This window comes from Carassius carassius, chromosome 32 (assembly GCF_963082965.1).
Source record: "Carassius carassius chromosome 32, fCarCar2.1, whole genome shotgun sequence".
Taxonomy (NCBI): domain Eukaryota; kingdom Metazoa; phylum Chordata; class Actinopteri; order Cypriniformes; family Cyprinidae; genus Carassius; species Carassius carassius.
In genome coordinates this window covers 27,646,919-27,660,741 of record NC_081786.1, presented here as the reverse complement: position 1 = coordinate 27,660,741, position 13,823 = coordinate 27,646,919, and the positions used below count along the sequence as shown (strand labels likewise).

At 38.5% G+C, this 13,823-nt stretch overlaps 1 protein-coding gene across 6 annotated transcripts in view; it reads left to right on the top strand.

The window, feature by feature from the left end:
• Positions 1 to 13,823, top strand: part of LOC132113067 (collagen alpha-1(XII) chain-like) — a 171,910-nt gene that overhangs the window by 110,996 nt on the left and 47,091 nt on the right. For 5 of the 6 annotated variants that reach the window (XM_059520875.1, XM_059520878.1, XM_059520876.1 and 2 more), the window contains 9 exons: positions 728 to 1,006; positions 1,095 to 1,367; positions 1,452 to 1,721; positions 7,116 to 7,385; positions 9,353 to 9,619; positions 9,745 to 9,937; positions 10,706 to 10,830; positions 13,133 to 13,282; positions 13,507 to 13,626. In XM_059520875.1, coding sequence (XP_059376858.1) covers positions 728 to 1,006; positions 1,095 to 1,367; positions 1,452 to 1,721; positions 7,116 to 7,385; positions 9,353 to 9,619; positions 9,745 to 9,937; positions 10,706 to 10,830; positions 13,133 to 13,282; positions 13,507 to 13,626 — 1,947 coding nt within the window. The remainder of the gene's footprint in view (positions 1 to 727; positions 1,007 to 1,094; positions 1,368 to 1,451; positions 1,722 to 7,115; positions 7,386 to 9,352; positions 9,620 to 9,744; positions 9,938 to 10,705; positions 10,831 to 13,132; positions 13,283 to 13,506; positions 13,627 to 13,823) is intronic. The other variant, XM_059520879.1, reaches the window with a different exon arrangement.

Below are 13,823 nucleotides of genomic sequence, written 5' to 3'. Positions count from 1 at the left end.
TATATGCTACATATTTCAGTTTTATGATTGTGTTAAAGGGACAGTTCACCCAAAAATGAAAATGTTGTCATAATTTTACTCATCCTCAAGTTGTTCCAAACCTGCACAAGTTTATTTTTACTGTTGAACACAAAATAAGATATTTTGAGGAATATATTGGTAGCCAGACAGTAGTATTTTTCCCATACTATGGAAGTCAATGGAGATTTCTAAACTTTACACTTTATTTTTAGGTTTAATTATCACCATTAACAAACCATTAACTATGACTTTTGCCTCAATAAACTACTAATTTGCTTCTTAATAAATAGTTAGGTAGTTGTTAAGTTTAAGTATTGGTATGATTAGGGATGTAGAATATGGTAATGCACAATATGTGCTTCATAAGTACTAATAACCAGCCAATATGTTATTAATAGGCATGCTAATTTTTGATAGTGAGACTTGGTCCCTATTCTGAATATTTTTTATATATCTTCTTTTGTGTTCAACAGTACAGGGTTGAAACAACTTGAGAATGAGTTAATGATAAAACACGATTTTCATTTTTAGGTGAATTATCCCTTTAACTCATTTGTATTTAGAATGTATTACTAGGTTCTCTTGAAGCAAATCTGCAAGCAAAACCAAGTTTAAAGCATGGAAAGCAAGATAATAAACTTTCAAGAAAATATACATTGTAAGAAAACTTTGCTTTTATCTTATAATGCTGTGCTCTATCATACAGGTTTGGTTCCACCAAAGTCGCTAAGCTTCTCTGAGGTCACCTCCAGAAGCTTCAGGACCTCGTGGATTTCTGACGGAGAGGATATCCTGTCTTTTCTGGTGCGTTTCAGGCCAGCGGCTGATTTAACTGGAGACTACATCTCTTTGGTGGTTCCTCATGACACCTCCTCTACGATTTTGCCCAATCTCACGCCCTTGACCACTTATGAGGTTAATGTCATCGCCCAGTATGATAAAGGAGACAGTTTTCCCTTAATAGGGGAGGAGACGACTTTAGAAGGTATTTAATCATAGTCAAAGTTGATTATCACTGACAAGTGCAGCTTTTTTGCATGTGGCTGATAACACGCACTGCTCTCGCATTTCAGAATTAGGCTCTGTCCGTAACCTCGTGGTGAGTGAAGAGACTGTAGACAGTTTCCGCGTGTCGTGGAGAGCCGCTCCAGGAGCAGTGCTGAGGTACAGACTGTTGTATGAGCCAGTGGGTGGAGGAGATAAACTGGAAGCACAGACTGATGGGAGTCAGGTCACCATTGTGCTCCATGAACTGCTACCCGTCACAACCTACCGTGTCACAGTGTACCCTGAGTATGCAAGTGGAGCGGGTCCCTCTATGGACACCGAGGGCACCACCAAAGAAGGTCAGCACTGTCGGAAGTTTTGGCTCTTTTATCTTGAAATTCTAAAACAAGTAAATTAATCCCATATTCATTATTCTCTCTCAGTCCGGGGCTCTCCACGTGACCTGAGGGTCTTCAACGAGACCGTGTCCAGCATGAGGGTCTCATGGCGAGCCGCTCCAGGCAATGTGCTGCAATATCAAGTGGCCTACAAACCTGATGGTGGGGAAAGGAAAGAAATGTTTGTTAAAGGAGACGCAACAACTGCTTTGCTGAGAAATCTGTCACCGGACACCGAGTATGAGCTCTTCGTTAGTGCTCGTTACACCTCTGGCCTCGGAGCACCACTGATGGGAACAGGCACCACTCTGGAAGGTAAGGCACTTCAGTATTGCATTGGAAGCTTTATCTACAGTACAATGTGCATTTTCAATTGATAGGGGCTATCTGAACAATCTCAAAATCTGATCATTCCCAAATATTGGCAGATATACCCTAGTGAAAAATAAATAGATTTGTTTAATGCAAAGTATACTAGAAATCCATTACATACACATATGTACTTAATAAAAATACCAAAAATGTGTAATCTAATGACAGATCTCACTCACTGTGTGGATTCCCTCATGCTCGGGTGTATACATTTGGTGTGTGGGCAGCAGATGAATTAGCTAAGCTTGTAAAAATGTCCTCACCCATGCTTGGCATTGAAAGGAGAGTGAAAGGAAACAAAACCTCAAAATATATTGGTTTGCTGAAATCTAACCATACTCTTGCAATCAGAATTTGGGGTTTCAAAATTAAATCATACAGTGTATAGTTCTGTTCTACTTTTCTAAAGTTACTAATTTAAAAATCACATCATGTCATTAAATAGATTGCAAAGTCTTTTGATTTTTAGTGATTGCTAGTTATTTGTGTCCTATTACTCTCTGGCTTATATGAGTGGTCTCAAACCACTAAGAGCCAGTTTCTTCTACTTAAAAAAAGCTTCTTTTTTTGCTTTCGCACATGTCTCTCTCAATATTCTCTTGATAAAAGCATGTCAGAACTGCCATTAACTTGTGGGCTTTGCTGAAGGTTAGTCACTGCCAAACAATTTTATCCAAGATTTTTAGCCCTAACGTATCAGCCATAAATGCCCAATACTTACTGCATGTCTTTCTTTGGATGGATTTCAAGCAGTGTCACATTAAAATTACCGATTACAGCATCTAACCGGAACTGCTAATGGCTGTCCTCCGCTCATTATACAAAAGCACATATTTCAGAGGCTTGTCATTATGTATGCTGACTCAAGACGCCTTTCAATGAAGAGCTAAAGGAAACATGTGACTAATTTTTTGCCGATGACAAGGCGTTTCCAAACTGAGCTGCATTAAACTCCATATCCTGGAGCATAACACAGCTTTCTTTGTTTTAGTTGCCCTCAGCCTCCAGAAAAGTGCATTGTGGGGCCAAACCCAGTTGAAGCAATTAGGAAGTGACCTTAAACGAGGGCTTTAGGGGCTGACCAGCTCACAGTGCATCCCCTCTTCAGCCTGTTAAACTAAATAGTAAAAAATGCCATTACAAATGTTAACTGGCATATCTTCTTAATTCAAAAATGTAAACTTGTTTTTCTAAATCCACCAGTTTGCTCCAGGGGTCTCAGAGCGTCTTTGTGTTTTAACATCTGGTGAATGTGGTTGCAGTCAGCATGAGTTTTGTCTCATGATAGTTTTTGTGGAAAATGGGCTTGGGCTGTGAGATCTTTGCCAGCACCAGATTATGTCTCTTATCCAAGACTTCTGCCCTGTTTTACTGAATATGAGCTGAATTCTGTGAGAAGAGAGAGAACAGACCTCATTTTCTCATCAAGCGTTGTCCAGTTGGATCCCATGCAAATTTTGCAAAGCTTAATCAGTGTGCTATTTGAGATTATCCAAGTGTAAGTCATGCAAGGTTGCTTGAGATGTTTTCGTCAGCTTTGTATGGCAGCTGTTCAAAAGGATGCTCAAGATGTTCGTTACCAATGTGTTCTCAGTTTGTGACCACCCCACTGGTTCATTACCTCTTAAAGATCGATTTCTCAGATGTGTAATTTTTTATTCCACTCAGTCAGTGGCAGAGTTTGCTTTCTCTGAATGTGGACATGAGTGAGAAGATCCAGAAATTAGATCCAGGGCCTGAAATTGGGTTAAGTCTAAACCAGTGGAAAATGGTGCTAAATTGTTCATGATGTAGTTATTTGTAGATTTAGCGAAAGCTGGCACCCGTGATCAGGGGCTCAAGGTTTGGCTGGTTCGATTTTCGAAACAGTTTTGCTTAATATTTTTTGGGACCTGTGATACTTATTCAGGATTCTTTGATAAATAAAAAGTAAAAAAAAAATAAAATAAAAATAAATATTGTGTGGGTGTATTACAATATGCACTGCTATTCAAAAGTTTGGGGTCAGTAATTTAAAAAAGAAAGAAAGATAGAAAATGAATACTTTTATCAGTAAAATAATGATAGTAAAGACATTGTTAGAAAATATTAATATTTTGAATAATTGCTGTTGTTTTTAAATTTTTATTCATCAAAGAATAAAAAAAAAAGTATCACAGGTTAAAAAAAATATTATGCAGCACAGCAGTTTCAACACTGATAATAAATCAGTATATTAGAATGATTTCAGAAGGATCACGTGACACCGTCGACTGGAATAATGGCTGATGAAAATGAAGCACTGCGTCACAGAAGTAAATTATATTTGAAAGTATATTTAAATAGGAAACCAATATTAGAAATTGCAAAAAATATTTCACAATTTTACTGTTTTTCTGTATTTTTGATCAAATAAATACATATACCTTGATGAGCATAAGAGACTTTGAATGAGGATAAAATCTTTAATATGCATGAGATTGTCAGTCAAAGTCAGAGTACCTTGCAGGCAAGTTCAAGTCTCAGCTCTTTCTTGACCCTGTTCCCCACTGCCTCCTGTCTACCCTAGAGTTGTCCTATCGAAATAAAGGCAAAAGGCCAAAAAATCACTTAATATACACGAGCTGGTCAAATCATCTGTCAAGAGAATGTGTGGGGCTGAAGGACACAGCATTGGAGAATTTGTCTTGCTTCCAGGCACTCCAAAGTGAAGTAATTCAGGATGACAGTCACGTTAGTGCTAGAACTCCTGTTCCCAGTTAACATCAACATTTTGCTTGGATGGAATGCTAAAACAAGAATCAAAGAAGGAAAAATAGCATATGTGAAGGTCCAAAAGTAGTCTGGTTTTAATCTAGCCTCAACACATAACAATATCAGGACAGCATTAATAAACACATGCACGGTATTGTATTGTTGTGTCTCTGTTTAATGGCTACATTTTTTATCAGTGCAAAACCACAAATTAATATTCATTAATAGCTTGTGTTGTCTGAGTAGAGATGTTCTGCAGTGCCTGGCATTGGCAGTTTGTCTGCATTTTAACAATCAAAAGCAGCCTGCAGAAGACATTAGCATATGATCTGCTCTCTTTGTGCTCTGTCAGTAAAATCAGACGTTGATGCTGGACGGAGAAAACAACTTCAGATCCAGTCAAGCTGGCATGGAGTCCTAATTTCTCTCTCTGTTTCATCTTGAATTAGTTATTGGTGTTCACTAAGGCATGCAAGCACTTCAACTATTAACTATTAAACTTCAGTCCACAACTTGATGTTGCAAATACGAATGTGTTGCTGTTTACTAAGTAAAAAGGTTTTTCACCTGGTGGATAATAAAATGACCAAACCACTTAAAATCTGTGCAACCTCATCTCAACAGCTTTGGCATTGGCAAGCACTGGCCACTTTATATAAAATGGGACCCAATTTTTTTAAACTCTTTTGAACCGTCTAAAATATTCCAACATTAAAATCCCTGTACAGACGTTTAAGAAGAGTTAGACTTTGGAGCATTTGCCGGAAAGAAATTGAGACATAATTTTCCTCAGCGGTTATCCTGTGATTTGCAGTCCCTATCCTCCTAGGTCTATGAGCTATCTAGTCCCTGTCTGAGATATGACGCAGAGCCTGGTAATTTCACTTTGACGTGGGCGGTTATTTAATATTGACAAATGGCCCGTTTGGCTTGTTTTAGACCGGCAGAGCTCAATGTGCGAGAGACAGGTGACTTTCCTAAAGTCAGGAGAACATAAGGATGGGTGGTGAGAGGGAAAGGTGTTACCGTGAAAGTTTTACACTGCAGTTCACTATGCTGTCAGCACCCTGACAGTTTCATATGATTTCAAGTCCCTCTCTTCTCTTCTGCTTTGGGTCACTCAACATAGAACTGAGAGAGAGAGAGAGAGAGAAGATAGGTAGGTGGTATGGCGCAGATCAAAAAGCAAAAATCTACAGTCTTAGCAGTCTGTGTTTAATGGATCGGGTTTCCTGTTCAATGGAAAGTAGATGTGATGACAGATGTGTGGCGGCAGAGAGAGAAATTTTTTTTGCAGAGATGTTTTCCAGGATACGTGTTACTGACAGAGTAAATCAAAGGAATCGCAAACTACCAATGTCTTAGACAGACTAGTGGAGAATTAGATAAAGGCTCATTTAACAGTAAGGTTCACTCAAATTCCTCATATTTAAATAAAAAAAACTTTTGTACCTATAAAATACATTTGTAGCCATCTACATTATATTTTTGGTCTTATTTGGTCTAATCAGTCTCTAAGCCTGGCAAAACTGGTGTTAAATGTTTTAGGTGATTAGCTAGGCCCTGTCCCAAATGGAACACTTCATGTGCGTTTGCGGTCTTAAGGGCTTACAATGGCCACGACATGCACATGTCTGTTAAATCCACGAGACCGTAGGGTGTCCCATTTGCCATTTTAATGTTCAGAAGGGTGCTCTTGAGTGCCCCTTTTACGGCAGTTATGTGCCCTCAATCTGCACTTCTACCGGGTCCTCACTGGGACTAGCTCTGCAGCTGACTTCTACCCGACAGTCAAAGCGGCATTACGTCATGAAATTGTGGACTTAGAGGAAGACCACAAAGGTTCAGGGTGATATTTTGGACAGGGCCCAAGTTTTTCTCCTTGCTGAAAATCCAGCACTAGTGGCACCAACATAAGGTATGCTGGATTTTTGGTTTGCTGGACCAAGCAGGAATCTCAGTTGCTTGAGAACAGAATGCTGGTCCACGAGCTAGACCAGAACTATACCAGCTCTAACCAGTATAAACCGGCCTGGACCAACATGGAATTTACGCTGTTTTTTTTCAGCAGGGCTCCCAGCTGGACTAGATGTCAGAAACATCCCTAAAGCCACCAAAACAAGCTCGCCTAAGCTTGGTTAACCAATGCAGGCTGCTGAAAACCAGCTATACAGTATTTTGCTGGTCTTAGTTGGTCCTTTTCAGTGTTTAAGCCTGGCCAAACTGGTGTTAACTGGTTTAGGTGATTGGAAAGTTGGTCCCGTAGCCTGAGTAGCCGTCAGAAACCTGTTTAAAACCATCATAACACGTCCTCCTAACAAGCTCGGCCATCCTGGTAGACAAGTTATGAGGCCTGGTTAGTATTTTGTTGGTCTAATTAGTCTCTAAGCCTGGCCAAACTGTTGTTAACAAGTGTGTCTTCCAGTCTGAACACTGTAAGTGTCAGAGGTCTTTCTAAAACCTTTGAAACATGACTGCCTTACCAGCTTGGCCAGGCTGGGAGACTAGTTAACCAAGGTAGCCTTATTTAATGGAAGTGTTTGTTGTGACCAGATTATTATGATGTTTTTTAAAAAAATTATCTTTTTTTTTCCAATCATTCAGAAGTCGGCTCAGCTACAAATCTAGTTACTTCGGATGTGACTGAGAGCAGTTTTGTAGCATCCTGGACTGCTGCCCCTGGCAACGTCCGCCTTTATCGTGTCACCTGGAAATCCCTCTTTTCAGAGGAAGCTGGCGAGAAAACTGTCTCTGGGGACTTAACCACCACTGTTCTGGATGGACTGACACCAGAGACCCGCTACAAGGTTTCTGTCTACACTGCCTACAGCAGTAAGGAGGGGGAGCCACTGCATGGAGAGGAGACCACAGATGGTAAGTCAATTCCCGCCTGCGTAATGAATCCAGCATATGACCAAATGCTCTTTACCTTGCTCTGTTTGTCTGAGGTGGGCCTCTCGTCCTGATGTAACCTACCCCAGAGAGGGGAAAAAATTCTATACTGTATATAGTGTCCAAATATTTCACTGACATGAATATACACCTCAATGAAGTATCTTCCCTACCAATCTGAACCAGTCACCAAACAGTTTGAAAATTACACTCAACCTAATTAAGCTACTAGCAAATGAATAAAAAATCTGCTGTGCTTAATAATCCATGTAACTCAGATGAGTTCAGTCAGACTTATGTGATGCCTTAACAATGAATGAAGACCTTGGTAACACTTTATTTTGATAGTCCACTTTAGACATTCTACTAGCAGTAAGTAACTTTGCAACTACATGTCAACTAGCAGTTAGTAGAGTATTAGTAGACTGTCTGCTTAATATCTTCTAACACTTTCTTTGTCAACTTATTGTCAACTTATACTAAGCCTAAACCTACCCCATAAGACTAACCCTAAACCTACCCTAACAGTCTACTCTGAGAGTTAGTAGACATGTAGTTGCAAATTTCTGAGATTTAGTTGATATGTAGATGACATGTAGTTACAAAGTTACTTATAGTCAGTAGAATGTCTAAAGTGGACTATCAAAATAAAGTGTTACCAAGACTTTTTACCCGAAGGTTGACATTGAAGCAGTCGCATTGACCATTGCCTATCGAAATTCCTTGGGGCGAAGTCTAGTAATTATCAATAGAAATCCGTGTGAGTATAAAAAAGTTACTCAAGCAAATTCCAAGAATCCATGAATTTGCCATGTCGAGCAACAGAAATCTATATGGTTTGAAAGTGCACACAAAGGCATTTTTTTGTCCAAGAAATTTTGCAAATTACACTGTGCCTCTAGAATACCCTAGCAATCATATAGACATATGCAATTTCAATATCTTGGCATCCAGTTTAGCACTTGGGGTGAGCGTCACTTAGATTTTCTTCAGAAAATGTTAAAATCATTTCTCGAGTTAATGTCTGTTTTTAGAATATTCTGCAACATAATGACATGCTCTCTGAAGAATGCTGGAGACAAAAGTTTTAAAACAGAAATGTCTCAGTGTTCATTCTGATGTGGAAGAAGTGAAAGAGTGGCTTCCATTTCCTTTCATAAGCTCAACACCAAGTGGGGGCAGAACACCATTGCTATAGGTTTGCGTCATTATCACCATTTCCTCTAAAATACCTTCGCTGTGGGTTGTTATAACTTATGGTGGTCGTAGTGTATGGGGTGCGTGTGGTGGCTGATTTAATGATTTACACATGCTCTCTACTATCAAGGGATGCCGGATTTCAACACACTATGCAGCACTTTATGGCATCATCTTACTTATTCAGTGGGGCAACTCACTGGTTAAGTGTGCTGAAACTAGTTATTGGTTTATCTTGTTGTCTGTCATCTAAAAGGTCAAAATGTTGAGCTGAAAACAATGTTCTGGCTTAGCCGGCTCCATTTTATGTCTGCTGCCAACACTCTATTCCTTACCTCCTTCCATACCAACATTAGCACACGGTGTCCTTTTGGATCAGGGATTCTTGGAAAACTTGGAAGTGTAATTTTCCATCCATAAAACTCCCATTTTGTTAAAGGTCTCTTCATCTGAAAGTGTTCCATAGGCAGGTTAAAAGTGGACAATTCATTCCTTTCCCTCTTGCGTAAAAACACTCCAGTCATGGCACAAAAAGAGAACATTACAGACAGTCTTAGAGTGTCTGCTTTATGCATGACATACAGTCATTTCAACATGTCTGGTCTGGAGATCTGTGGTCTGTGTTGGATCAAGATTATCTTGGCAGACAAACTATCATTATTCAGATGGTTTGCTTTTCCTGACCCCTAGGGAATGTGGTTGAATCAGTCCAACGTTTAATGGACATTGTCTTTCATTTATCTCCCCGACAGTGTCAGCCGCTGCCAGAGTTGTTACGGTTTCAGAAGAAACAGAGAGGACCATGCGAGTGACATGGCAACCAGCACCTGGCAATGTTGTCAATTACAGGGTCTCATATAAACCTCAGGGTGAGACACGCCAGTTGGCCTCCAAAGCACCAGGGGGCACCAATACTTTAGTTCTGAGACGACTGCAGCCACAAACCCCTTACGATATCACAGTGGTTCCTGTCTACAAGTTTGGTGATGGAAGACAAAGACAAGGAGAAGGCACCACGTGTAAGTTAATAGCAGATATGTGACAACTTGAGGTGAGGTTGAAGTTGTTGAGGTTAAAGTTATTTGAATGTGAACATGTTAATTCTCTTTGTTGTCTAATTTGACACCCTATATTTCCTCTGCAGTGTCTCTATATAAAGCTCCCAGAAACCTGCAAACTTCAGAGCCCACTAAAACCAGTTTCAGGGTGACCTGGGATCATGCTCCTGGGAATGTAAAGGGCTACAAGGTCACCTTCCATCCCACCGGGGAGGAAAGGGACCTGGGAGAGTTGCTAGTTGGCCCCTATGACAACACAGTGGTTCTGGAGGAGCTAAGGTATGAGACGCCAAAGCAGACACATGAAAAACTTTAAAGATGTCTTTTGAACATTGAACATACGCCCTATAAACACCTTTAAAGCCACTGAGAAATCGAATGGATAACATGTACCTTCTTAAAACATGTGAATGTTAGCTTTCACTCATGAAGACCTGTAGGGCAAAATATCTATAAATCTTCAGCATCAGTTTTCCATTGAAGTTCCATCTGTTTCAAGCCACAAATATTTAGATTGAACACTGGAAAATCTGCAACTATTATTGAACTGAACTGTATCAACATTGAACTAAATTGAGCTGGAAAATGACACTATTGTGATCTGTAGAGCTGCTTATAACTGAATTAAGTTACATTTGTTTTATAATTAATAAACTAATACAGTGATGATAAAAAATCTAATTGCAGTCGAGCTCAGAATATGAATGCAATGTACTAAATTGCACATTGAGAGTTCTCTTTATAATGGTTTTCTATGGAAAACGTGAAACTTTGTTGCTTTTATATTCTGTGCTCATCTGCTTCCTTTTACATACTATGAATTTAGTCTTTTAAAATCACTGTATTTGTATATGAGTACATAAAATATATTTATAAAATAAATAAATACAAATAAACTGGTAGACAGCAGACAAAGCCTTGTTTTGTCTTCCAGGTGGCCAATCCTGTAAGGGTGTGATGACATGTGAAAACCATGAATTGTGATCTATTAGCCTTTTGAGGCTGATAGATAGGATTGTTGACTGATTTGTTTTTCTCTCATCTTAGAGCCGGCACTAAGTATTCAGTGAGTGTGTTTGGTATGTTTGATGGAGGAGAGAGTATGCCACTGGCTGGAGAGGAGAAGACCACCCTCTCTGACGCCCCAGAACCCCCAACCTTTGATACTCCAGGTAAGATTAATAATAATAAAAAAACTACTCTCTTTCTGAGAAGGGTTCTTTACCCCTCCCAAACCAACCATCAGATCTCATGATACTACAGACTATACATATATATATATATATATATATATATATATATATAGAATGTTACTTGAGTTCCAAAACTCCATAGATGGAACAAATCTACTGTGTCTGCTATGCATTTAGTGAATTCATATATAACACAGCATGAGTTCCTTGTCAGTTCTGAATCGGAAAAGTAGGCTGCAGTGTAGTGCTTTGAGTAATGGCAAATACCTTTCAGCACAGCTAATTGTGTTGTGAATAAGCAGACAGTGTGACTGCACCACATGGTAGCCATGTCACTGCCTTTGCATGGAAGGACTCTTGAATTTCAAGAGCAAGAAAGATTATCTGCTCAAAAGTACTTATGCTTTACAACTTGGTTAGGAAAAAAGTGTCAAACAGAATGAAAGCTTTGCACATGGTCGGCTGAACCTGGTCTGGAATGTTGCTCCTAATTGCAAACAGATCCGATGGTGAGAGTCGGCCGACCGACACTGGCAGGACAGGGAAAATCAAATAGTCCCAGACAAGAGCTCTGAGGTGTAACGCTCAGCTTTTCATTTGCATGTGACAGGCACTATCAAAACTAGTTTTGGACTAGTTCTATGGAAATATTTGTATATGGTTTTCACTGGTTCCCAAAGTCATAGTAAAAATGCTTCTCTCTTGCATTTTTCTCATATACACACACACAAATAAATGCTTCTAAAGCATTTATTAATCTTAGCTAACATTAAGTTTTATTTTACTATCACACTATTGAAATTAAAAGTTGTATCGTGATTATTATTTAATATGATCTAAAAGTGTTTTTATTAACTAACATTAACAAAGATTAATACATACTTTAACAAATGCAGGGCTTGTTGTACGTTAATGCTACTAACTAACATACTAACTACTAACTATTGATGTTACTAACTAACATCAATATCTGGAACCTTCTTTTACCTCTGAAAAAAAATAAAAGAATAAATTAACATAACTTTTCAAACATATTAGTATTTGGGATTAATTTATTTTATTTTCAGTTAGTATACAATTAACAAAAGCAAAAAAGGCCTCTAACACTAGCTTCTTTTTGTATTTTATTTGTTCTCTTTTTATGTAATATACAATTTTAAAAAAACCCTGCTATGTGTACTGTGTTAAGCTAACTGAGACTTGTTATAGCACTTTCATATTCTTGCTCTTTTGTTGATTTTGATTGCTTGTTGATTATTTGTGAGATTGCATAATGCATTATAAGGTGCATTACAAGGCACAATTAAGGCATTAAAACTACCTTTATAATGCATAATACATAAAGGCTTTAAGTGAAGTGTTACCTTATTTTAAAATACAGTATATTACAGTAGAATATAAGGGTAGATCCTTTCAGTTATTCATAAACATTATATTATTCATCTTTCTTTTAAGAGAACATTTCACCATGGCTTTCTAATAATGCAGAGAAAGAAGATTGCTGACTTTTGATTGTAATCATTAGCTTGTTGAAGTGGAAAGGTTCAATTTAAGGCATATTTTAGGTATCTTGTATTTTAGTTTCGCTTGTGGAGACAAATGCACCAGGATTGTGTGTGTGTTTGCATCTGTGTTTGCTTACTTGCCTAAAGTATGTTCCTGGCTTTAGTGTTTAGGGTACAAGGGGTCGTAAATTAAATGTGAGAAATCCACATTACAATTGAGGACAAGCACCTGCTTGGCCAATGAATTTTTTTTGAAACCTTAGATAATTCATTTTATTGCTACAAAGAAATTCCCACACAGGTATGTCTAACACATTTCATAAACATAATAACCACAGTATTTAAAAATATTAGCTGGCTACATCTACCGAATGTTATACTTTTCTGATGCTTGAGGGAATGATCTATAAATCACACAATTATGCAACATGTTCTTTTTGAGCAGGGTCAGGTGGGCGAAACTTTCCCTCTCTTTTCCCTTCATTCAGTTGTCTGGAGAGACAGCAAGATGGGACACAGACAAAGACATCGCTCACAGAATGGAGTTTATAGTTTAACAATTTTAATTTAATATATAATGTAAATAAAAGTGTGTTTTTAAAATGCCAAATAAACAATTTTGTGTGACTGTGTGAATGTTTTGTGTGTCCAAGTGTGTCTAAACTCTTCTCTGCATCCCTTATCACAAATCACAATCCATTTGTATGTTTACATCTGTTTAACACTATTGATTATAATAATAAACTGACTTTCTGAATTGTTCTCTGGCCAAATAGATATAATGTGCAAAACTACAGCCCAGGCTGATATCATCCTGCTTGTTGATGGATCTTGGAGCATTGGTCGTCTGAACTTCAAGACCATAAGGTCTTTCATTGCTCGCATGGTGGGTGTCTTTGACATCGGGCCGGATCGTGTCCAGATTGGTAAGAGAAATTTATCCTGAACCCCATATTAGTGAGAAGATAGTACCAAGCATATGAAGTCTCCTGTTTCTCAGACTTTTCTCCTGAGAAGAAAGACCCTTGATGACCCTCATGAACGTTTTATTGCTCTTCAAACATTAAAAAGAGGTCTTTTGAACTATAAAAGAGAAACTTCTGAGCAATGGCATCTTCTTCTGTCTGACACTTTATCTGTCTTTTTTTAGGTCTGGCACAGTACAGTGGAGACCCAAAGACTGAGTGGCACCTAAACGCTCACAGAACCAGAAAAGAGCTGCTGGATGCCGTAGCCAATCTACCCTACAAAGGAGGAAACACTCTGACTGGTATATCATGTTTTATTCTGGTCCATATGACAGACCCAAGACACTTGATTTGTGGTGAAACCCTAACGTTTGTAGAAGACTGTCTTCCACTCGTGATGTTGTCGATTGCAGCTCCGATTCAAAATGGATCAGTTTATTGAACCTTTTGAAAATATCTAAAGAATTGAGAATTATATTTGTTGCATAAACGTTTATGG